This window comes from Equus asinus, chromosome 14, assembly GCF_041296235.1.
Source record: "Equus asinus isolate D_3611 breed Donkey chromosome 14, EquAss-T2T_v2, whole genome shotgun sequence".
Taxonomy (NCBI): Eukaryota; Metazoa; Chordata; class Mammalia; order Perissodactyla; family Equidae; genus Equus; species Equus asinus.
Window position 1 is genome coordinate 14,824,027 of NC_091803.1, and position 26,653 is coordinate 14,850,679.

The 26,653-nt window shown below is 60.1% G+C and overlaps 1 protein-coding gene across 1 annotated transcript; it reads left to right on the forward strand.

The window, feature by feature from the left end:
- Positions 1 to 2,451: 2,451 nt before the first annotated feature.
- LOC139040248 (mucin-3A-like) lies at positions 2,452 to 10,704 on the forward strand. Its single transcript, XM_070485391.1, has 4 exons — positions 2,452 to 2,622; positions 4,464 to 10,080; positions 10,170 to 10,439; positions 10,491 to 10,704. Exons 1-4 carry the CDS (start codon positions 2,454 to 2,456, stop codon positions 10,702 to 10,704), a joined length of 6,270 nt encoding a protein of 2,089 aa, XP_070341492.1. The 5' UTR covers positions 2,452 to 2,453.
- Positions 10,705 to 26,653: the final 15,949 nt, after the last annotated feature.

The following is a 26,653-nucleotide window of genomic DNA, read 5'->3' on the forward strand; positions in this document are numbered from 1 at the left end:
TTTTGTTTATTTTTGTATTTCACTATTGTAGCCTGTCTGTGTGCCAAAGAGAAGCATGATGTGTAAACGAAGGTCTTCTCAGGTCTTTTCTAATCCTCTCCCTGGGCATGCACAGTCACTTCTAATTTTCCCTATATATGTGGTTGTTTTGAATCTCCTAGTCTTGAATGTCTTACTCCCAAAAGGGTGAAAAAGAAAAAAATGAAAGGGGGGAAGGTCACTGGTCCTTTAAATGCTGGGGAAGTAATTTCAGGGGGAGAGTCTTGAAAGAATGTGGGAGAGCTGCAATAACAATGGCTCTGTGCCTCTTCTCCTGCACCTTCCTGAGCAGAAGCGGCACTCACTGATGGGAGCACAGATTCCTGATATTTGAGCACATGGTCCATAGTGCCTAGCCTAGCTCCTACAAGCAGTGTGCAAGCTGCTCCAGGAACACACACAATGCTTCCGGCCATGTGGCTGTGGGTGTGGGACGGGTAGCTGCTACTGTGCTACAAGCCGAAGATGACCAAAATTAATTGCAGTTTACCATCCAGGTCTTCCACTGGAAGTTGCAAGCCTTCAACAGACTCTTAGAACCTGAAACTGTTACAGTAGACAGATTCCGCCAGTGCAATTGTTGTCTGGGTGGGAGGATGGACTCCTGGTGTGTCCTACTGTGCCAGATTCCCAGAATCCTCCTCTGAGTTATTTTTTAATTACCTTATAATGCATAATATATTCTCCAAGTTATCAAAGAAAACCAAGAAAGACACTCGTTAATGTGGTAACAACAGATTTTAATCAGTAAGATACTATTACAGTAGGGAAAAGAGTCCAGTGTGAACTGAAGGCCACTTTGATTTGCAGAGAGGTGACTGGGCATTTTAAAGGGAGAGTGAGGGAGGAGGGAGGGGGGAGAGCAGGGGGTCAGTAGAGTCAGGGAGGTGAAAAATTACAAAAACAGGAGGGGTTTTGGTGTGAAACCCATCTGGGCTTGCTAAGTGGCACTTATCAAAATTAGGTTCCCATCCCTCCAGAGAGGCTAGGAGATGGGCCCCATCTTCAGGTGTTGCTGGACCAGACAGTGAGTTCTCTTGGCAGCCTTGAGTTTTCTCACGCAGGCACTTTAAGGGGGCTGTGGTCATCCTCGAGGTACATTTTTGAGCTGTTAGAAACCTTGTTAGTGTTTGTTCAAGTCTTTATAGACCAAGGTTGAGGCGTGTTTGAGAAGAGGGCTCAGAGGAGCCTGGCTAGAGTTTGGTCAAGGACAGAATCTTCGTCAAAGTAAAAAGTAAAAACTACAGATAGAGCTCAAGTTCCCTGACCATCATTCCCGTGCGTCTCTGAGCTATCCTCACCCCTGTTGTTGGGGTAGGTGAGCATCTTTCCAAATTTTGAATGCACTTATATGTGTGTGTGTGTCTGTGTTTGTGTGTGTCATTCACAGGAAATGTATATGTCGTGGGCTTTAACAAAGCTGTGTCTACTGGTTTCCTTCAATAAGACATTCTGAAAGTCTTTCCATGCTGGTACAATTCTTTTTGATTCAAGCATGGTAGTCCACAATGTGAATTTTCCATAGACATTCTAGTTTCCGATTAAGGGTTATTTGGGTTGTTTCCAATCCGTATTGTGATTGCAACAGACTGGGTGGCAATTAACATCCTCATGAATGCCTCCTTGAAGTGCTTCTTGAACACAGAGAGGGAACAGTGGAATTACTGGTCCTTGAGTGTAAATTAAAAATTTTAATAGATGCCACCCAATTGCCATTTTAAAGCCCAAACCACTTACACTCCCACCAGCTGGATAAGGAGTGTTTATTCTTCACACATTCCCCAACACTAGTTGGAATCAAATGTCCTGATAGTTCTTAATCTTCTGAGTGAAAACTAGTCATTCAGTTGATGGTTTCCATTGACCATCTGTATTTTTCTTTTCTGGGACCTGGCCCAAACCCTCAGATATTAAAATGACTTCTGATTGAATTCTCCCATGAAGCATTGCTCCCTCGGCATTGATATGGGGTCACAGCTCCAGAGCTGTGCTAAGGGCAGGATGGAAAGAGGGAAGAGCAAAGGGCAGAGGGAGTGAAGTAGAGCAAGGTTCCACCTCCCTCCCCTGCAGCTGGGATTGAAATGAAGGAGAGGCTGTGAGAGGTGGCCCCAGACTCCAGAGTCCAAGGTCTTGGCCAAGTGTATCCTCCATCCAGATCTGCTATTTCTTGGTTGGGGGCAGAGGAGGGGAAGGGCAGTGTCCTGGGAACTGCTCCAAGTGGGCCAGGCAGGCTGGGGGTTGGGCCGCCAGCGGCTCTCCCCATCTGACACCTCCTGGGCTTGTCCTACCTTCTCTGCATCTTCCCTTCCCACACCACTGAAGTCAGACACGGGGAGAAGGGGGGAAGAGGGGTGCGGTGGGGCGGTGCAAAGGTCAAGCTATGCTCAACCACACACCCAGCAGGGTAGATAACCATGACTTTCAGTTTGAGCTGGGTGCTGCTGCGCACACTGTGGCTGTCTCCCTGCTGCTGTCCCCGTGCTTGCATCTGCTCTGCCTCCAGCCACCACTGCACCAGGCCCATGCAGCTGCTCGGGCTCCTCGGCCTCCTCTGGATGCTCACAGCCTCTCCGGGGACCAGAGGTGAGGGGGTGAGGTACACGGAGAGCTGGAGAGACCCTCCTGATGTTCCAGGGCAGGAGTGTCGGGGGTGGCTCCAAGGCCTAAGGGGAGACTGAGGAGGGGTCTCTCAGACCTCTGTGTGCACAGAGAACTGACGCATGGGAGCCGAGGGGAGCTGGGTCCAGCTGGTGCCGCTCTCCGCCCAGCACCCAGCAGGTTGCAGGGGTCGGCTCTCTCGCATCAGGATGGTGGGCGAAACCTCTTTCTGGAAGAGTGCTCTTCCCACTTTGGTTCAGTTTTCTGAGCCTCCCTCCTCTTCTGCTGTCCCACTTCCACCAGCCTTGGTGCTCGCTCCACCCTGGATTCTATTTCTCCCTTTATTTCCACCAGTGCTGCCCTCCTGAGAGTCCCAGCCTCTGCCTCTGGGGCGACCTCTTCTCCCTGGGGCCTCTTCGCCTTTGGTCCTGGTGCCCCCTCCTCCAGCTCTGCCCTGTCTGCCAGCCTCCAGCCGGCCATGATTCTGGGTACAGCTGTCATTGGCAGGGCCAAGGTGGGGAGATCCGGATTACTCCGAAAGGGTGGATCTGAGACCACCCAGTGGGTGTGGGTTCCCAGGCCTTCTCTCTCCTGCCCCTTGGAAACCCTGCAATTCCTCTTCACTCGCCTTCCCTCTGCCTATACATGTCTGCTCCTGACCCCCAATCCTAGACCTTCCAAACCCAGAGGCCCAGGGTCCACACCCTCTCACTTGGCTCCAGGGCCACCTCCTGGCTCCAAAGGCTCCTGTCCAGGCATCTTCATAATCTCCGCCCCTCCACATCTCTAACACCCCCACCCTGGCTGAGAAATGAAACTCCAGCTCTCAGAGGGAAGAGGTGCTGGGTCCAGGTGAAGAGGAAGCTGACACTGAGTGGGCAAGAGGTGTCGGGGCTCCCTGCTTACAACCGCTGTGGCTCCCGAGTCATCCCTGCCACTCCCTCCCCACATTCTGAGATCTCTGACCCTCACTCTTACTGCCTATAATATGTCTACAGAGCAACAGATGCCTATCTGTAAACTAATAACCTCGTGGATGAAACAGAGTAGGTAATAGAAAATAGGTCTATTTTTATTATTAATATTTCTAAACCTTATGGGATTCATGGTTGCGTGCCGAGGTATCTCTTTCTGGAAGTTTCCTTGTCTGTCCTGTCCCTCAGCCTGTCACTGTGGTTCTCTCTCCTTGTTCCCAGTCTCAGTAGAGTCTGGGCTTCAATCTCTGTTTTCCACTTTGCTGTGCTCTATGCCAGCTTCCCCAGTCTGACCCCTTGTCTCCCGGGGTCCATGATGTGTCCCGACCCCAGCCCAGCCTTAGCTGGGTTCTCTCGTCGATGAGGAGCGTCCGCCCAGACAGCAAGGGTCAGAGGAAGGGAGGAAGAGGTGGGCCAAAGGGTTTGGGCAGAGAGCCAGCAGAGTGAGGACTTTGGGCAGCTGGTGGAGGAGAGGGCAGGGAGCAGGGGAAGAGAAGAGCACGTGTGCCAGGAGCAAGGGATGGGGTGGCGAGCGGAGGAGGCAAGAGCCTCAGCTGAGCCCACATGCTCAGCAGAGGCCATCCTGGGGGTGAAAGGTCAGTCACTCAGACAAGGTGCGCAAGGGACGGAGGCAACCCCACTCCCCTTGGAGAGACTGCCTCAAGGAGTAGACAGATGTTGGCCTTCAGAACCTGAAAGGCCCCAAACCCAAACTGCCTGTGATGGAAAATAAGTGATGGAAATTCCTACCTTTTGTGATACGTATCTTGAAAATGGCGTGGGAATAACCTTTGTGGTGTTATGGTGACAACATGACCAGAAACGAATTCCTCTCTCCTACCACCAATACAGGCACTTTACCCATGGCCACAGCCACCTCTACTGAGCTTTTCTCCTGGGCAGAGGCACCCCACACTACCCTCAGCAGCGGCCCACACTTGAAAGGCACAGCAGGGTGGCCACTCAGCACCCCAAAAACCACTTCACTGGCTCCCAGCAGGAGGGAAAACACATTTATGACTCTCACCACCTCCCCGTACCTTAAACCCTTTTCGGAAACATTGCTGCAATCTCCAGTCAGTTCCAGCACCTCAACAATCCCAACAACCAAGTTTGTCATCAAGGTTGAAACGACTCCACCTACCGTCCTTGTCCATATGAGCACCACAGAGTGCATCAATCCAACGAATCTTATAATCACCACCACTTATCCCATGACCACTTGTGTGACAATGACCCAAGTGTCCTTAACCAACTCTTACACCAACATTCCTGGGACAGAGAAGTCAGGAGTAACCACCACCACTAGTGATCCCATTACGAACGAGAGAGACACCTCAGTCATGACCTCTTCTCTCACGACCACATCTCTCACACGCACGGTCACCCCAGGCACAACTGAAAACACCACTCCCACTGTCACCATGATCCCTGAAAGCTCGTGCATAATCAGCTCCCCCACTGCCTCAGCTCCTCACACGGCGGCGACGTCTACCTCAGACACGGTAACGACACCCACCCTCACAACACCATACACCACTTCAGAGACCGCGTCCTCAAACACCCGATCCACGGGAAGCACAACCACGTCTGCAGCAACACCTTCGCACCCTACCTCTGGTACCAGACTGACATCCACAGTCGCAACCCCGTCTTCTATTAGTACACGTATCCCAACCACAACACTGACAACCACCACCCCCACGTCCCTGGGCACCACTGGCCCCTTGACCACCACCAGCGAGTTCACCTCCACATTGACTGCCTCCAGCACGCCCTCCTCCCCCACCTTCACCTCCTCTTCATCGCCCACCTCCCACAGCGCGGAAACCAGCACAACCTCCGCCACAACGCCTAGCGTGTCGCCTACGCTCACGACCACGCACACCCCTCCACCTCCCTCCCTCTCGACCAGTGTTCCAGGTACATCTGCAGGCTCCCCTTCCACGTCTGCCAGCAGTCCGGGGACGACGCAGACTGAGGGTGGCGCCTCATCTGCAAGCAGCACACGTACACTGGGCACAAGCGCGCGGACCACCCCGGCACCCACCACCACCCACACGTTCACGACCTCGACCACCACGGGAACACCCTCCTCCACTGCAGCCACCACACACACAGGCACGTCGACCTACGCAACCGCTCACGCCACGACCACTGGGAACATCACCCTTACGCCCACCAGTGACCTTCCTACACACACTGCCACCACAGGCACCACTGCACCTGCCCCTATCACGTCGTCCATCACACCCACGAGTGTCGTGTCTTCTCCAACATCCACCACCTCTACCCCAGCGACCACCAACATCCAGACGTCACCCACGAGTGTGCTTCAGTCGTCTCCGCCTGCCTCCACCACAGAACCTGCCCCCACTTTCACCACCATCACTACCCCTCCACCCACCCTGGTTACCACATCGCCTCCACCCCGCGCCACATCCACCGCGGCATCTCCCACTACCACTGTCACCCGGGCCACAAGTGAAAGCACCGCTCCCACTGACACTTCAGCCCCTGCCACCTCGATCACAGTCACTTCCCCGACTCCCTCAGCTCCTCACACGGCGGCGACGTCTACCTCAGACACGGTAACGACACCCACCCTCACAACACCATACACCACTTCAGAGACCGCGTCCTCAAACACCCGATCCACGGGAAGCACAACCACGTCTGCAGCAACACCTTCGCACCCTACCTCTGGTACCAGACTGACATCCACAGTCGCAACCCCGTCTTCTATTAGTACACGTATCCCAACCACAACACTGACAACCACCACCCCCACGTCCCTGGGCACCACTGGCCCCTTGACCACCACCAGCGAGTTCACCTCCACATTGACTGCCTCCAGCACGCCCTCCTCCCCCACCTTCACCTCCTCTTCATCGCCCACCTCCCACAGCGCGGAAACCAGCACAACCTCCGCCACAACGCCTAGCGTGTCGCCTACGCTCACGACCACGCACACCCCTCCACCTCCCTCCCTCTCGACCAGTGTTCCAGGTACATCTGCAGGCTCCCCTTCCACGTCTGCCAGCAGTCCGGGGACGACGCAGACTGAGGGTGGCGCCTCATCTGCAAGCAGCACACGTACACTGGGCACAAGCGCGCGGACCACCCCGGCACCCACCACCACCCACACGTTCACGACCTCGACCACCACGGGAACACCCTCCTCCACTGCAGCCACCACACACACAGGCACGTCGACCTACGCAACCGCTCACGCCACGACCACTGGGAACATCACCCTTACGCCCACCAGTGACCTTCCTACACACACTGCCACCACAGGCACCACTGCACCTGCCCCTATCACGTCGTCCATCACACCCACGAGTGTCGTGTCTTCTCCAACATCCACCACCTCTACCCCAGCGACCACCAACATCCAGACGTCACCCACGAGTGTGCTTCAGTCGTCTCCGCCTGCCTCCACCACAGAACCTGCCCCCACTTTCACCACCATCACTACCCCTCCACCCACCCTGGTTACCACATCGCCTCCACCCCGCGCCACATCCACCGCGGCATCTCCCACTACCACTGTCACCCGGGCCACAAGTGAAAGCACCGCTCCCACTGACACTTCAGCCCCTGCCACCTCGATCACAGTCACTTCCCCGACTCCCTCAGCTCCTCACACGGCGGCGACGTCTACCTCAGACACGGTAACGACACCCACCCTCACAACACCATACACCACTTCAGAGACCGCGTCCTCAAACACCCGATCCACGGGAAGCACAACCACGTCTGCAGCAACACCTTCGCACCCTACCTCTGGTACCAGACTGACATCCACAGTCGCAACCCCGTCTTCTATTAGTACACGTATCCCAACCACAACACTGACAACCACCACCCCCACGTCCCTGGGCACCACTGGCCCCTTGACCACCACCAGCGAGTTCACCTCCACATTGACTGCCTCCAGCACGCCCTCCTCCCCCACCTTCACCTCCTCTTCATCGCCCACCTCCCACAGCGCGGAAACCAGCACAACCTCCGCCACAACGCCTAGCGTGTCGCCTACGCTCACGACCACGCACACCCCTCCACCTCCCTCCCTCTCGACCAGTGTTCCAGGTACATCTGCAGGCTCCCCTTCCACGTCTGCCAGCAGTCCGGGGACGACGCAGACTGAGGGTGGCGCCTCATCTGCAAGCAGCACACGTACACTGGGCACAAGCGCGCGGACCACCCCGGCACCCACCACCACCCACACGTTCACGACCTCGACCACCACGGGAACACCCTCCTCCACTGCAGCCACCACACACACAGGCACGTCGACCTACGCAACCGCTCACGCCACGACCACTGGGAACATCACCCTTACGCCCACCAGTGACCTTCCTACACACACTGCCACCACAGGCACCACTGCACCTGCCCCTATCACGTCGTCCATCACACCCACGAGTGTCGTGTCTTCTCCAACATCCACCACCTCTACCCCAGCGACCACCAACATCCAGACGTCACCCACGAGTGTGCTTCAGTCGTCTCCGCCTGCCTCCACCACAGAACCTGCCCCCACTTTCACCACCATCACTACCCCTCCACCCACCCTGGTTACCACATCGCCTCCACCCCGCGCCACATCCACCGCGGCATCTCCCACTACCACTGTCACCCGGGCCACAAGTGAAAGCACCGCTCCCACTGACACTTCAGCCCCTGCCACCTCGATCACAGTCACTTCCCCGACTCCCTCAGCTCCTCACACGGCGGCGACGTCTACCTCAGACACGGTAACGACACCCACCCTCACAACACCATACACCACTTCAGAGACCGCGTCCTCAAACACCCGATCCACGGGAAGCACAACCACGTCTGCAGCAACACCTTCGCACCCTACCTCTGGTACCAGACTGACATCCACAGTCGCAACCCCGTCTTCTATTAGTACACGTATCCCAACCACAACACTGACAACCACCACCCCCACGTCCCTGGGCACCACTGGCCCCTTGACCACCACCAGCGAGTTCACCTCCACATTGACTGCCTCCAGCACGCCCTCCTCCCCCACCTTCACCTCCTCTTCATCGCCCACCTCCCACAGCGCGGAAACCAGCACAACCTCCGCCACAACGCCTAGCGTGTCGCCTACGCTCACGACCACGCACACCCCTCCACCTCCCTCCCTCTCGACCAGTGTTCCAGGTACATCTGCAGGCTCCCCTTCCACGTCTGCCAGCAGTCCGGGGACGACGCAGACTGAGGGTGGCGCCTCATCTGCAAGCAGCACACGTACACTGGGCACAAGCGCGCGGACCACCCCGGCACCCACCACCACCCACACGTTCACGACCTCGACCACCACGGGAACACCCTCCTCCACTGCAGCCACCACACACACAGGCACGTCGACCTACGCAACCGCTCACGCCACGACCACTGGGAACATCACCCTTACGCCCACCAGTGACCTTCCTACACACACTGCCACCACAGGCACCACTGCACCTGCCCCTATCACGTCGTCCATCACACCCACGAGTGTCGTGTCTTCTCCAACATCCACCACCTCTACCCCAGCGACCACCAACATCCAGACGTCACCCACGAGTGTGCTTCAGTCGTCTCCGCCTGCCTCCACCACAGAACCTGCCCCCACTTTCACCACCATCACTACCCCTCCACCCACCCTGGTTACCACATCGCCTCCACCCCGCGCCACATCCACCGCGGCATCTCCCACTACCACTGTCACCCGGGCCACAAGTGAAAGCACCGCTCCCACTGACACTTCAGCCCCTGCCACCTCGATCACAGTCACTTCCCCGACTCCCTCAGCTCCTCACACGGCGGCGACGTCTACCTCAGACACGGTAACGACACCCACCCTCACAACACCATACACCACTTCAGAGACCGCGTCCTCAAACACCCGATCCACGGGAAGCACAACCACGTCTGCAGCAACACCTTCGCACCCTACCTCTGGTACCAGACTGACATCCACAGTCGCAACCCCGTCTTCTATTAGTACACGTATCCCAACCACAACACTGACAACCACCACCCCCACGTCCCTGGGCACCACTGGCCCCTTGACCACCACCAGCGAGTTCACCTCCACATTGACTGCCTCCAGCACGCCCTCCTCCCCCACCTTCACCTCCTCTTCATCGCCCACCTCCCACAGCGCGGAAACCAGCACAACCTCCGCCACAACGCCTAGCGTGTCGCCTACGCTCACGACCACGCACACCCCTCCACCTCCCTCCCTCTCGACCAGTGTTCCAGGTACATCTGCAGGCTCCCCTTCCACGTCTGCCAGCAGTCCGGGGACGACGCAGACTGAGGGTGGCGCCTCATCTGCAAGCAGCACACGTACACTGGGCACAAGCGCGCGGACCACCCCGGCACCCACCACCACCCACACGTTCACGACCTCGACCACCACGGGAACACCCTCCTCCACTGCAGCCACCACACACACAGGCACGTCGACCTACGCAACCGCTCACGCCACGACCACTGGGAACATCACCCTTACGCCCACCAGTGACCTTCCTACACACACTGCCACCACAGGCACCACTGCACCTGCCCCTATCACGTCGTCCATCACACCCACGAGTGTCGTGTCTTCTCCAACATCCACCACCTCTACCCCAGCGACCACCAACATCCAGACGTCACCCACGAGTGTGCTTCAGTCGTCTCCGCCTGCCTCCACCACAGAACCTGCCCCCACTTTCACCACCATCACTACCCCTCCACCCACCCTGGTTACCACATCGCCTCCACCCCGCGCCACATCCACCGCGGCATCTCCCACTACCACTGTCACCCGGGCCACAAGTGAAAGCACCGCTCCCACTGACACTTCAGCCCCTGCCACCTCGATCACAGTCACTTCCCCGACTCCCTCAGCTCCTCACACGGCGGCGACGTCTACCTCAGACACGGTAACGACACCCACCCTCACAACACCATACACCACTTCAGAGACCGCGTCCTCAAACACCCGATCCACGGGAAGCACAACCACGTCTGCAGCAACACCTTCGCACCCTACCTCTGGTACCAGACTGACATCCACAGTCGCAACCCCGTCTTCTATTAGTACACGTATCCCAACCACAACACTGACAACCACCACCCCCACGTCCCTGGGCACCACTGGCCCCTTGACCACCACCAGCGAGTTCACCTCCACATTGACTGCCTCCAGCACGCCCTCCTCCCCCACCTTCACCTCCTCTTCATCGCCCACCTCCCACAGCGCGGAAACCAGCACAACCTCCGCCACAACGCCTAGCGTGTCGCCTACGCTCACGACCACGCACACCCCTCCACCTCCCTCCCTCTCGACCAGTGTTCCAGGTACATCTGCAGGCTCCCCTTCCACGTCTGCCAGCAGTCCGGGGACGACGCAGACTGAGGGTGGCGCCTCATCTGCAAGCAGCACACGTACACTGGGCACAAGCGCGCGGACCACCCCGGCACCCACCACCACCCACACGTTCACGACCTCGACCACCACGGGAACACCCTCCTCCACTGCAGCCACCACACACACAGGCACGTCGACCTACGCAACCGCTCACGCCACGACCACTGGGAACATCACCCTTACGCCCACCAGTGACCTTCCTACACACACTGCCACCACAGGCACCACTGCACCTGCCCCTATCACGTCGTCCATCACACCCACGAGTGTCGTGTCTTCTCCAACATCCACCACCTCTACCCCAGCGACCACCAACATCCAGACGTCACCCACGAGTGTGCTTCAGTCGTCTCCGCCTGCCTCCACCACAGAACCTGCCCCCACTTTCACCACCATCACTACCCCTCCACCCACCCTGGTTACCACATCGCCTCCACCCCGCGCCACATCCACCGCGGCATCTCCCACTACCACTGTCACCCGGGCCACAAGTGAAAGCACCGCTCCCACTGACACTTCAGCCCCTGCCACCTCGATCACAGTCACTTCCCCGACTCCCTCAGCTCCTCACACGGCGGCGACGTCTACCTCAGACACGGTAACGACACCCACCCTCACAACACCATACACCACTTCAGAGACCGCGTCCTCAAACACCCGATCCACGGGAAGCACAACCACGTCTGCAGCAACACCTTCGCACCCTACCTCTGGTACCAGACTGACATCCACAGTCGCAACCCCGTCTTCTATTAGTACACGTATCCCAACCACAACACTGACAACCACCACCCCCACGTCCCTGGGCACCACTGGCCCCTTGACCACCACCAGCGAGTTCACCTCCACATTGACTGCCTCCAGCACGCCCTCCTCCCCCACCTTCACCTCCTCTTCATCGCCCACCTCCCACAGCGCGGAAACCAGCACAACCTCCGCCACAACGCCTAGCGTGTCGCCTACGCTCACGACCACGCACACCCCTCCACCTCCCTCCCTCTCGACCAGTGTTCCAGGTACATCTGCAGGCTCCCCTTCCACGTCTGCCAGCAGTCCGGGGACGACGCAGACTGAGGGTGGCGCCTCATCTGCAAGCAGCACACGTACACTGGGCACAAGCGCGCGGACCACCCCGGCACCCACCACCACCCACACGTTCACGACCTCGACCACCACGGGAACACCCTCCTCCACTGCAGCCACCACACACACAGGCACGTCGACCTACGCAACCGCTCACGCCACGACCACTGGGAACATCACCCTTACGCCCACCAGTGACCTTCCTACACACACTGCCACCACAGGCACCACTGCACCTGCCCCTATCACGTCGTCCATCACACCCACGAGTGTCGTGTCTTCTCCAACATCCACCACCTCTACCCCAGCGACCACCAACATCCAGACGTCACCCACGAGTGTGCTTCAGTCGTCTCCGCCTGCCTCCACCACAGAACCTGCCCCCACTTTCACCACCATCACTACCCCTCCACCCACCCTGGTTACCACATCGCCTCCACCCCGCGCCACATCCACCGCGGCATCTCCCACTACCACTGTCACCCGGGCCACAAGTGAAAGCACCGCTCCCACTGACACTTCAGCCCCTGCCACCTCGATCACAGTCACTTCCCCGACTCCCTCAGCTCCTCACACGGCGGCGACGTCTACCTCAGACACGGTAACGACACCCACCCTCACAACACCATACACCACTTCAGAGACCGCGTCCTCAAACACCCGATCCACGGGAAGCACAACCACGTCTGCAGCAACACCTTCGCACCCTACCTCTGGTACCAGACTGACATCCACAGTCGCAACCCCGTCTTCTATTAGTACACGTATCCCAACCACAACACTGACAACCACCACCCCCACGTCCCTGGGCACCACTGGCCCCTTGACCACCACCAGCGAGTTCACCTCCACATTGACTGCCTCCAGCACGCCCTCCTCCCCCACCTTCACCTCCTCTTCATCGCCCACCTCCCACAGCGCGGAAACCAGCACAACCTCCGCCACAACGCCTAGCGTGTCGCCTACGCTCACGACCACGCACACCCCTCCACCTCCCTCCCTCTCGACCAGTGTTCCAGGTACATCTGCAGGCTCCCCTTCCACGTCTGCCAGCAGTCCGGGGACGACGCAGACTGAGGGTGGCGCCTCATCTGCAAGCAGCACACGTACACTGGGCACAAGCGCGCGGACCACCCCGGCACCCACCACCACCCACACGTTCACGACCTCGACCACCACGGGAACACCCTCCTCCACTGCAGCCACCACACACACAGGCACGTCGACCTACGCAACCGCTCACGCCACGACCACTGGGAACATCACCCTTACGCCCACCAGTGACCTTCCTACACACACTGCCACCACAGGCACCACTGCACCTGCCCCTATCACGTCGTCCATCACACCCACGAGTGTCGTGTCTTCTCCAACATCCACCACCTCTACCCCAGCGACCACCAACATCCAGACGTCACCCACGAGTGTGCTTCAGTCGTCTCCGCCTGCCTCCACCACAGAACCTGCCCCCACTTTCACCACCATCACTACCCCTCCACCCACCCTGGTTACCACATCGCCTCCACCCCGCGCCACATCCACCGCGGCATCTCCCACTACCACTGTCACCCGGGCCACAAGTGAAAGCACCGCTCCCACTGACACTTCAGCCCCTGCCACCTCGATCACAGTCACTTCCCCGACTCCCTCAGCTCCTCACACGGCGGCGACGTCTACCTCAGACACGGTAACGACACCCACCCTCACAACACCATACACCACTTCAGAGACCGCGTCCTCAAACACCCGATCCACGGGAAGCACAACCACGTCTGCAGCAACACCTTCGCACCCTACCTCTGGTACCAGACTGACATCCACAGTCGCAACCCCGTCTTCTATTAGTACACGTATCCCAACCACAACACTGACAACCACCACCCCCACGTCCCTGGGCACCACTGGCCCCTTGACCACCACCAGCGAGTTCACCTCCACATTGACTGCCTCCAGCACGCCCTCCTCCCCCACCTTCACCTCCTCTTCATCGCCCACCTCCCACAGCGCGGAAACCAGCACAACCTCCGCCACAACGCCTAGCGTGTCGCCTACGCTCACGACCACGCACACCCCTCCACCTCCCTCCCTCTCGACCAGTGTTCCAGGTACATCTGCAGGCTCCCCTTCCACGTCTGCCAGCAGTCCGGGGACGACGCAGACTGAGGGTGGCGCCTCATCTGCAAGCAGCACACGTACACTGGGCACAAGCGCGCGGACCACCCCGGCACCCACCACCACCCACACGTTCACGACCTCGACCACCACGGGAACACCCTCCTCCACTGCAGCCACCACACACACAGGCACGTCGACCTACGCAACCGCTCACGCCACGACCACTGGGAACATCACCCTTACGCCCACCAGTGACCTTCCTACACACACTGCCACCACAGGCACCACTGCACCTGCCCCTATCACGTCGTCCATCACACCCACGAGTGTCGTGTCTTCTCCAACATCCACCACCTCTACCCCAGCGACCACCAACATCCAGACGTCACCCACGAGTGTGCTTCAGTCGTCTCCGCCTGCCTCCACCACAGAACCTGCCCCCACTTTCACCACCATCACTACCCCTCCACCCACCCTGGTTACCACATCGCCTCCACCCCGCGCCACATCCACCGCGGCATCTCCCACTACCACTGTCACCCGGGCCACAAGTGAAAGCACCGCTCCCACTGACACTTCAGCCCCTGCCACCTCGATCACAGTCACTTCCCCGACTCCCTCAGCTCCTCACACGGCGGCGACGTCTACCTCAGACACGGTAACGACACCCACCCTCACAACACCATACACCACTTCAGAGACCGCGTCCTCAAACACCCGATCCACGGGAAGCACAACCACGTCTGCAGCAACACCTTCGCACCCTACCTCTGGTACCAGACTGACATCCACAGTCGCAACCCCGTCTTCTATTAGTACACGTATCCCAACCACAACACTGACAACCACCACCCCCACGTCCCTGGGCACCACTGGCCCCTTGACCACCACCAGCGAGTTCACCTCCACATTGACTGCCTCCAGCACGCCCTCCTCCCCCACCTTCACCTCCTCTTCATCGCCCACCTCCCACAGCGCGGAAACCAGCACAACCTCCGCCACAACGCCTAGCGTGTCGCCTACGCTCACGACCACGCACACCCCTCCACCTCCCTCCCTCTCGACCAGTGTTCCAGGTACATCTGCAGGCTCCCCTTCCACGTCTGCCAGCAGTCCGGGGACGACGCAGACTGAGGGTGGCGCCTCATCTGCAAGCAGCACACGTACACTGGGCACAAGCGCGCGGACCACCCCGGCACCCACCACCACCCACACGTTCACGACCTCGACCACCACGGGAACACCCTCCTCCACTGCAGCCACCACACACACAGGCACGTCGACCTACGCAACCGCTCACGCCACGACCACTGGGAACATCACCCTTACGCCCACCAGTGACCTTCCTACACACACTGCCACCACAGGCACCACTGCACCTGCCCCTATCACGTCGTCCATCACACCCACGAGTGTCGTGTCTTCTCCAACATCCACCACCTCTACCCCAGCGACCACCAACATCCAGACGTCACCCACGAGTGTGCTTCAGTCGTCTCCGCCTGCCTCCACCACAGAACCTGCCCCCACTTTCACCACCATCACTACCCCTCCACCCACCCTGGTTACCACATCGCCTCCACCCCGCGCCACATCCACCGCGGCATCTCCCACTACCACTGTCACCCGGGCCACAAGTGAAAGCACCGCTCCCACTGACACTTCAGCCCCTGCCACCTCGATCACAGTCACTTCCCCGACTCCCTCAGCTCCTCACACGGCGGCGACGTCTACCTCAGACACGGTAACGACACCCACCCTCACAACACCATACACCACTTCAGAGACCGCGTCCTCAAACACCCGATCCACGGGAAGCACAACCACGTCTGCAGCAACACCTTCGCACCCTACCTCTGGTACCAGACTGACATCCACAGTCGCAACCCCGTCTTCTATTAGTACACGTATCCCAACCACAACACTGACAACCACCACCCCCACGTCCCTGGGCACCACTGGCCCCTTGACCACCACCAGCGAGTTCACCTCCACATTGACTGCCTCCAGCACGCCCTCCTCCCCCACCTTCACCTCCTCTTCATCGCCCACCTCCCACAGCGCGGAAACCAGCACAACCTCCGCCACAACGCCTAGCGTGTCGCCTACGCTCACGACCACGCACACCCCTCCACCTCCCTCCCTCTCGACCAGTGTTCCAGGTACATCTGCAGGCTCCCCTTCCACGTCTGCCAGCAGTCCGGGGACGACGCAGACTGAGGGTGGCGCCTCATCTGCAAGCAGCACACGTACACTGGGCACAAGCGCGCGGACCACCCCGGCACCCACCACCACCCACACGTTCACGACCTCGACCACCACGGGAACACCCTCCTCCACTGCAGCCACCACACACACAGGCACGTCGACCTACGCAACCGCTCACGCCACGACCACTGGGAACATCACCCTTACGCCCACCAGTGACCTTCCTACACACACTGCCACCACAGGCACCACTGCACCTGCCCCTATCACGTCGTCCATCACACCCACGAGTGTCGTGTCTTCTCCAACATCCACCACCTCTACCCCAGCGACCACCAACATCCAGACGTCACCCACGAGTGTGCTTCAGTCGTCTCCGCCTGCCTCCACCACAGAACCTGCCCCCACTTTCACCACCATCACTACCCCTCCACCCACCCTGGTTACCACATCGCCTCCACCCCGCGCCACATCCACCGCGGCATCTCCCACTACCACTGTCACCCGGGCCACAAGTGAAAGCACCGCTCCCACTGACACTTCAGCCCCTGCCACCTCGATCACAGTCACTTCCCCGACTCCCTCAGCTCCTCACACGGCGGCGACGTCTACCTCAGACACGGTAACGACACCCACCCTCACAACACCATACACCACTTCAGAGACCGCGTCCTCAAACACCCGATCCACGGGAAGCACAACCACGTCTGCAGCAACACCTTCGCACCCTACCTCTGGTACCAGACTGACATCCACAGTCGCAACCCCGTCTTCTATTAGTACACGTATCCCAACCACAACACTGACAACCACCACCCCCACGTCCCTGGGCACCACTGGCCCCTTGACCACCACCAGCGAGTTCACCTCCACATTGACTGCCTCCAGCACGCCCTCCTCCCCCACCTTCACCTCCTCTTCATCGCCCACCTCCCACAGCGCGGAAACCAGCACAACCTCCGCCACAACGCCTAGCGTGTCGCCTACGCTCACGACCACGCACACCCCTCCACCTCCCTCCCTCTCGACCAGTGTTCCAGGTACATCTGCAGGCTCCCCTTCCACGTCTGCCAGCAGTCCGGGGACGACGCAGACTGAGGGTGGCGCCTCATCTGCAAGCAGCACACGTACACTGGGCACAAGCGCGCGGACCACCCCGGCACCCACCACCACCCACACGTTCACGACCTCGACCACCACGGGAACACCCTCCTCCACTGCAGCCACCACACACACAGGCACGTCGACCTACGCAACCGCTCACGCCACGACCACTGGGAACATCACCCTTACGCCCACCAGTGACCTTCCTACACACACTGCCACCACAGGCACCACTGCACCTGCCCCTATCACGTCGTCCATCACACCCACGAGTGTCGTGTCTTCTCCAACATCCACCACCTCTACCCCAGCGACCACCAACATCCAGACGTCACCCACGAGTGTGCTTCAGTCGTCTCCGCCTGCCTCCACCACAGAACCTGCCCCCACTTTCACCACCATCACTACCCCTCCACCCACCCTGGTTACCACATCGCCTCCACCCCGCGCCACATCCACCGCGGCATCTCCCACTACCACTGTCACCCGGGCCACAAGTGAAAGCACCGCTCCCACTGACACTTCAGCCCCTGCCACCTCGATCACAGTCACTTCCCCGACTCCCTCAGCTCCTCACACGGCGGCGACGTCTACCTCAGACACGGTAACGACACCCACCCTCACAACACCATACACCACTTCAGAGACCGCGTCCTCAAACACCCGATCCACGGGAAGCACAACCACGTCTGCAGCAACACCTTCGCACCCTACCTCTGGTACCAGACTGACATCCACAGTCGCAACCCCGTCTTCTATTAGTACACGTATCCCAACCACAACACTGACAACCACCACCCCCACGTCCCTGGGCACCACTGGCCCCTTGACCACCACCAGCGAGTTCACCTCCACATTGACTGCCTCCAGCACGCCCTCCTCCCCCACCTTCACCTCCTCTTCATCGCCCACCTCCCACAGCGCGGAAACCAGCACAACCTCCGCCACAACGCCTAGCGTGTCGCCTACGCTCACGACCACGCACACCCCTCCACCTCCCTCCCTCTCGACCAGTGTTCCAGGTACATCTGCAGGCTCCCCTTCCACGTCTGCCAGCAGTCCGGGGACGACGCAGACTGAGGGTGGCGCCTCATCTGCAAGCAGCACACGTACACTGGGCACAAGCGCGCGGACCACCCCGGCACCCACCACCACCCACACGTTCACGACCTCGACCACCACGGGAACACCCTCCTCCACTGCAGCCACCACACACACAGGCACGTCGACCTACGCAACCGCTCACGCCACGACCACTGGGAACATCACCCTTACGCCCACCAGTGACCTTCCTACACACACTGCCACCACAGGCACCACTGCACCTGCCCCTATCACGTCGTCCATCACACCCACGAGTGTCGTGTCTTCTCCAACATCCACCACCTCTACCCCAGCGACCACCAACATCCAGACGTCACCCACGAGTGTGCTTCAGTCGTCTCCGCCTGCCTCCACCACAGAACCTGCCCCCACTTTCACCACCATCACTACCCCTCCACCCACCCTGGTTACCACATCGCCTCCACCCCGCGCCACATCCACCGCGGCATCTCCCACTACCACTGTCACCCGGGCCACAAGTGAAAGCACCGCTCCCACTGACACTTCAGCCCCTGCCACCTCGATCACAGTCACTTCCCCGACTCCCTCAGCTCCTCACACGGCGGCGACGTCTACCTCAGACACGGTAACGACACCCACCCTCACAACACCATACACCACTTCAGAGACCGCGTCCTCAAACACCCGATCCACGGGAAGCACAACCACGTCTGCAGCAACACCTTCGCACCCTACCTCTGGTACCAGACTGACATCCACAGTCGCAACCCCGTCTTCTATTAGTACACGTATCCCAACCACAACACTGACAACCACCACCCCCACGTCCCTGGGCACCACTGGCCCCTTGACCACCACCAGCGAGTTCACCTCCACATTGACTGCCTCCAGCACGCCCTCCTCCCCCACCTTCACCTCCTCTTCATCGCCCACCTCCCACAGCGCGGAAACCAGCACAACCTCCGCCACAACGCCTAGCGTGTCGCCTACGCTCACGACCACGCACACCCCTCCACCTCCCTCCCTCTCGACCAGTGTTCCAGGTACATCTGCAGGCTCCCCTTCCACGTCTGCCAGCAGTCCGGGGACGACGCAGACTGAGGGTGGCGCCTCATCTGCAAGCAGCACACGTACACTGGGCACAAGCGCGCGGACCACCCCGGCACCCACCACCACCCACACGTTCACGACCTCGACCACCACGGGAACACCCTCCTCCACTGCAGCCACCACACACACAGGCACGTCGACCTACGCAACCGCTCACGCCACGACCACTGGGAACATCACCCTTACGCCCACCAGTGACCTTCCTACACACACTGCCACCACAGGCACCACTGCACCTGCCCCTATCACGTCGTCCATCACACCCACGAGTGTCGTGTCTTCTCCAACATCCACCACCTCTACCCCAGCGACCACCAACATCCAGACGTCACCCACGAGTGTGCTTCAGTCGTCTCCGCCTGCCTCCACCACAGAACCTGCCCCCACTTTCACCACCATCACTACCCCTCCACCCACCCTGGTTACCACATCGCCTCCACCCCGCGCCACATCCACCGCGGCATCTCCCACTACCACTGTCACCCGGGCCACAAGTGAAAGCACCGCTCCCACTGACACTTCAGCCCCTGCCACCTCGATCACAGTCACTTCCCCGACTCCCTCAGCTCCTCACACGGCGGCGACGTCTACCTCAGACACGGTAACGACACCCACCCTCACAACACCATACACCACTTCAGAGACCGCGTCCTCAAACACCCGATCCACGGGAAGCACAACCACGTCTGCAGCAACACCTTCGCACCCTACCTCTGGTACCAGACTGACATCCACAGTCGCAACCCCGTCTTCTATTAGTACACGTATCCCAACCACAACACTGACAACCACCACCCCCACGTCCCTGGGCACCACTGGCCCCTTGACCACCACCAGCGAGTTCACCTCCACATTGACTGCCTCCAGCACGCCCTCCTCCCCCACCTTCACCTCCTCTTCATCGCCCACCTCCCACAGCGCGGAAACCAGCACAACCTCCGCCACAACGCCTAGCGTGTCGCCTACGCTCACGACCACGCACACCCCTCCACCTCCCTCCCTCTCGACCAGTGTTCCAGGTACATCTGCAGGCTCCCCTTCCACGTCTGCCAGCAGTCCGGGGACGACGCAGACTGAGGGTGGCGCCTCATCTGCAAGCAGCACACGTACACTGGGCACAAGCGCGCGGACCACCCCGGCACCCACCACCACCCACACGTTCACGACCTCGACCACCACGGGAACACCCTCCTCCACTGCAGCCACCACACACACAGGCACGTCGACCTACGCAACCGCTCACGCCACGACCACTGGGAACATCACCCTTACGCCCACCAGTGACCTTCCTACACACACTGCCACCACAGGCACCACTGCACCTGCCCCTATCACGTCGTCCATCACACCCACGAGTGTCGTGTCTTCTCCAACATCCACCACCTCTACCCCAGCGACCACCAACATCCAGACGTCACCCACGAGTGTGCTTCAGTCGTCTCCGCCTGCCTCCACCACAGAACCTGCCCCCACTTTCACCACCATCACTACCCCTCCACCCACCCTGGTTACCACATCGCCTCCACCCCGCGCCACATCCACCGCGGCATCTCCCACTACCACTGTCACCCGGGCCACAAGTGAAAGCACCGCTCCCACTGACACTTCAGCCCCTGCCACCTCGATCACAGTCACTTCCCCGACTCCCTCAGCTCCTCACACGGCGGCGACGTCTACCTCAGACACGGTAACGACACCCACCCTCACAACACCATACACCACTTCAGAGACCGCGTCCTCAAACACCCGATCCACGGGAAGCACAACCACGTCTGCAGCAACACCTTCGCACCCTACCTCTGGTACCAGACTGACATCCACAGTCGCAACCCCGTCTTCTATTAGTACACGTATCCCAACCACAACACTGACAACCACCACCCCCACGTCCCTGGGCACCACTGGCCCCTTGACCACCACCAGCGAGTTCACCTCCACATTGACTGCCTCCAGCACGCCCTCCTCCCCCACCTTCACCTCCTCTTCATCGCCCACCTCCCACAGCGCGGAAACCAGCACAACCTCCGCCACAACGCCTAGCGTGTCGCCTACGCTCACGACCACGCACACCCCTCCACCTCCCTCCCTCTCGACCAGTGTTCCAGGTACATCTGCAGGCTCCCCTTCCACGTCTGCCAGCAGTCCGGGGACGACGCAGACTGAGGGTGGCGCCTCATCTGCAAGCAGCACACGTACACTGGGCACAAGCGCGCGGACCACCCCGGCACCCACCACCACCCACACGTTCACGACCTCGACCACCACGGGAACACCCTCCTCCACTGCAGCCACCACACACACAGGCACGTCGACCTACGCAACCGCTCACGCCACGACCACTGGGAACATCACCCTTACGCCCACCAGTGACCTTCCTACACACACTGCCACCACAGGCACCACTGCACCTGCCCCTATCACGTCGTCCATCACACCCACGAGTGTCGTGTCTTCTCCAACATCCACCACCTCTACCCCAGCGACCACCAACATCCAGACGTCACCCACGAGTGTGCTTCAGTCGTCTCCGCCTGCCTCCACCACAGAACCTGCCCCCACTTTCACCACCATCACTACCCCTCCACCCACCCTGGTTACCACATCGCCTCCACCCCGCGCCACATCCACCGCGGCATCTCCCACTACCACTGTCACCCGGGCCACAAGTGAAAGCACCGCTCCCACTGACACTTCAGCCCCTGCCACCTCGATCACAGTCACTTCCCCGACTCCCTCAGCTCCTCACACGGCGGCGACGTCTACCTCAGACACGGTAACGACACCCACCCTCACAACACCATACACCACTTCAGAGACCGCGTCCTCAAACACCCGATCCACGGGAAGCACAACCACGTCTGCAGCAACACCTTCGCACCCTACCTCTGGTACCAGACTGACATCCACAGTCGCAACCCCGTCTTCTATTAGTACACGTATCCCAACCACAACACTGACAACCACCACCCCCACGTCCCTGGGCACCACTGGCCCCTTGACCACCACCAGCGAGTTCACCTCCACATTGACTGCCTCCAGCACGCCCTCCTCCCCCACCTTCACCTCCTCTTCATCGCCCACCTCCCACAGCGCGGAAACCAGCACAACCTCCGCCACAACGCCTAGCGTGTCGCCTACGCTCACGACCACGCACACCCCTCCACCTCCCTCCCTCTCGACCAGTGTTCCAGGTACATCTGCAGGCTCCCCTTCCACGTCTGCCAGCAGTCCGGGGACGACGCAGACTGAGGGTGGCGCCTCATCTGCAAGCAGCACACGTACACTGGGCACAAGCGCGCGGACCACCCCGGCACCCACCACCACCCACACGTTCACGACCTCGACCACCACGGGAACACCCTCCTCCACTGCAGCCACCACACACACAGGCACGTCGACCTACGCAACCGCTCACGCCACGACCACTGGGAACATCACCCTTACGCCCACCAGTGACCTTCCTACACACACTGCCACCACAGGCACCACTGTACCTGCCCCTATCACGTCGTCCATCACACCCACGAGTGTCGTGTCTTCTCCAACATCCACCACCTCTACCCCAGCGACCACCAACATCCAGACGTCACCCACGAGTGTGCTTCAGTCGTCTCCGCCTGCCTCCACCACAGAACCTGCCCCCACTTTCACCACCATCACTACCCCTCCACCCACCCTGGTTACCACATCGCCTCCACCCCGCGCCACATCCACCGCGGCATCTCCCACTACCACTGTCACCCGGGCCACAAGTGAAAGCACCGCTCCCACTGACACTTCAGCCCCTGCCACCTCGATCACAGTCACTTCCCCGACTCCCTCAGCTCCTCACACGGCGGCGACGTCTACCTCAGACACGGTAACGACACCCACCCTCACAACACCATACACCACTTCAGAGACCGCGTCCTCAAACACCCGATCCACGGGAAGCACAACCACGTCTGCAGCAACACCTTCGCACCCTACCTCTGGTACCAGACTGACATCCACAGTCGCAACCCCGTCTTCTATTAGTACACGTATCCCAACCACAACACTGACAACCACCACCCCCACGTCCCTGGGCACCACTGGCCCCTTGACCACCACCAGCGAGTTCACCTCCACATTGACTGCCTCCAGCACGCCCTCCTCCCCCACCTTCACCTCCTCTTCATCGCCCACCTCCCACAGCGCGGAAACCAGCACAACCTCCGCCACAACGCCTAGCGTGTCGCCTACGCTCACGACCACGCACACCCCTCCACCTCCCTCCCTCTCGACCAGTGTTCCAGGTACATCTGCAGGCTCCCCTTCCACGTCTGCCAGCAGTCCGGGGACGACGCAGACTGAGGGTGGCGCCTCATCTGCAAGCAGCACACGTACACTGGGCACAAGCGCGCGGACCACCCCGGCACCCACCACCACCCACACGTTCACGACCTCGACCACCACGGGAACACCCTCCTCCACTGCAGCCACCACACACACAGGCACGTCGACCTACGCAACCGCTCACGCCACGACCACTGGGAACATCACCCTTACGCCCACCAGTGACCTTCCTACACACACTGCCACCACAGGCACCACTGCACCTGCCCCTATCACGTCGTCCATCACACCCACGAGTGTCGTGTCTTCTCCAACATCCACCACCTCTACCCCAGCGACCACCAACATCCAGACGTCACCCACGAGTGTGCTTCAGTCGTCTCCGCCTGCCTCCACCACAGAACCTGCCCCCACTTTCACCACCATCACTACCCCTCCACCCACCCTGGTTACCACATCGCCTCCACCCCGCGCCACATCCACCGCGGCATCTCCCACTACCACTGTCACCCGGGCCACAAGTGAAAGCACCGCTCCCACTGACACTTCAGCCCCTGCCACCTCGATCACAGTCACTTCCCCGACTCCCTCAGCTCCTCACACGGCGGCGACGTCTACCTCAGACACGGTAACGACACCCACCCTCACAACACCATACACCACTTCAGAGACCGCGTCCTCAAACACCCGATCCACGGGAAGCACAACCACGTCTGCAGCAACACCTTCGCACCCTACCTCTGGTACCAGACTGACATCCACAGTCGCAACCCCGTCTTCTATTAGTACACGTATCCCAACCACAACACTGACAACCACCACCCCCACGTCCCTGGGCACCACTGGCCCCTTGACCACCACCAGCGAGTTCACCTCCACATTGACTGCCTCCAGCACGCCCTCCTCCCCCACCTTCACCTCCTCTTCATCGCCCACCTCCCACAGCGCGGAAACCAGCACAACCTCCGCCACAACGCCTAGCGTGTCGCCTACGCTCACGACCACGCACACCCCTCCACCTCCCTCCCTCTCGACCAGTGTTCCAGGTACATCTGCAGGCTCCCCTTCCACGTCTGCCAGCAGTCCGGGGACGACGCAGACTGAGGGTGGCGCCTCATCTGCAAGCAGCACACGTACACTGGGCACAAGCGCGCGGACCACCCCGGCACCCACCACCACCCACACGTTCACGACCTCGACCACCACGGGAACACCCTCCTCCACTGCAGCCACCACACACACAGGCACGTCGACCTACGCAACCGCTCACGCCACGACCACTGGGAACATCACCCTTACGCCCACCAGTGACCTTCCTACACACACTGCCACCACAGGCACCACTGCACCTGCCCCTATCACGTCGTCCATCACACCCACGAGTGTCGTGTCTTCTCCAACATCCACCACCTCTACCCCAGCGACCACCAACATCCAGACGTCACCCACGAGTGTGCTTCAGTCGTCTCCGCCTGCCTCCACCACAGAACCTGCCCCCACTTTCACCACCATCACTACCCCTCCACCCACCCTGGTTACCACATCGCCTCCACCCCGCGCCACATCCACCGCGGCATCTCCCACTACCACTGTCACCCGGGCCACAAGTGAAAGCACCGCTCCCACTGACACTTCAGCCCCTGCCACCTCGATCACAGTCACTTCCCCGACTCCCTCAGCTCCTCACACGGCGGCGACGTCTACCTCAGACACGGTAACGACACCCACCCTCACAACACCATACACCACTTCAGAGACCGCGTCCTCAAACACCCGATCCACGGGAAGCACAACCACGTCTGCAGCAACACCTTCGCACCCTACCTCTGGTACCAGACTGACATCCACAGTCGCAACCCCGTCTTCTATTAGTACACGTATCCCAACCACAACACTGACAACCACCACCCCCACGTCCCTGGGCACCACTGGCCCCTTGACCACCACCAGCGAGTTCACCTCCACATTGACTGCCTCCAGCACGCCCTCCTCCCCCACCTTCACCTCCTCTTCATCGCCCACCTCCCACAGCGCGGAAACCAGCACAACCTCCGCCACAACGCCTAGCGTGTCGCCTACGCTCACGACCACGCACACCCCTCCACCTCCCTCCCTCTCGACCAGTGTTCCAGGTACATCTGCAGGCTCCCCTTCCACGTCTGCCAGCAGTCCGGGGACGACGCAGACTGAGGGTGGCGCCTCATCTGCAAGCAGCACACGTACACTGGGCACAAGCGCGCGGACCACCCCGGCACCCACCACCACCCACACGTTCACGACCTCGACCACCACGGGAACACCCTCCTCCACTGCAGCCACCACACACACAGGCACGTCGACCTACGCAACCGCTCACGCCACGACCACTGGGAACATCACCCTTACGCCCACCAGTGACCTTCCTACACACACTGCCACCACAGGCACCACTGCACCTGCCCCTATCACGTCGTCCATCACACCCACGAGTGTCGTGTCTTCTCCAACATCCACCACCTCTACCCCAGCGACCACCAACATCCAGACGTCACCCACGAGTGTGCTTCAGTCGTCTCCGCCTGCCTCCACCACAGAACCTGCCCCCACTTTCACCACCATCACTACCCCTCCACCCACC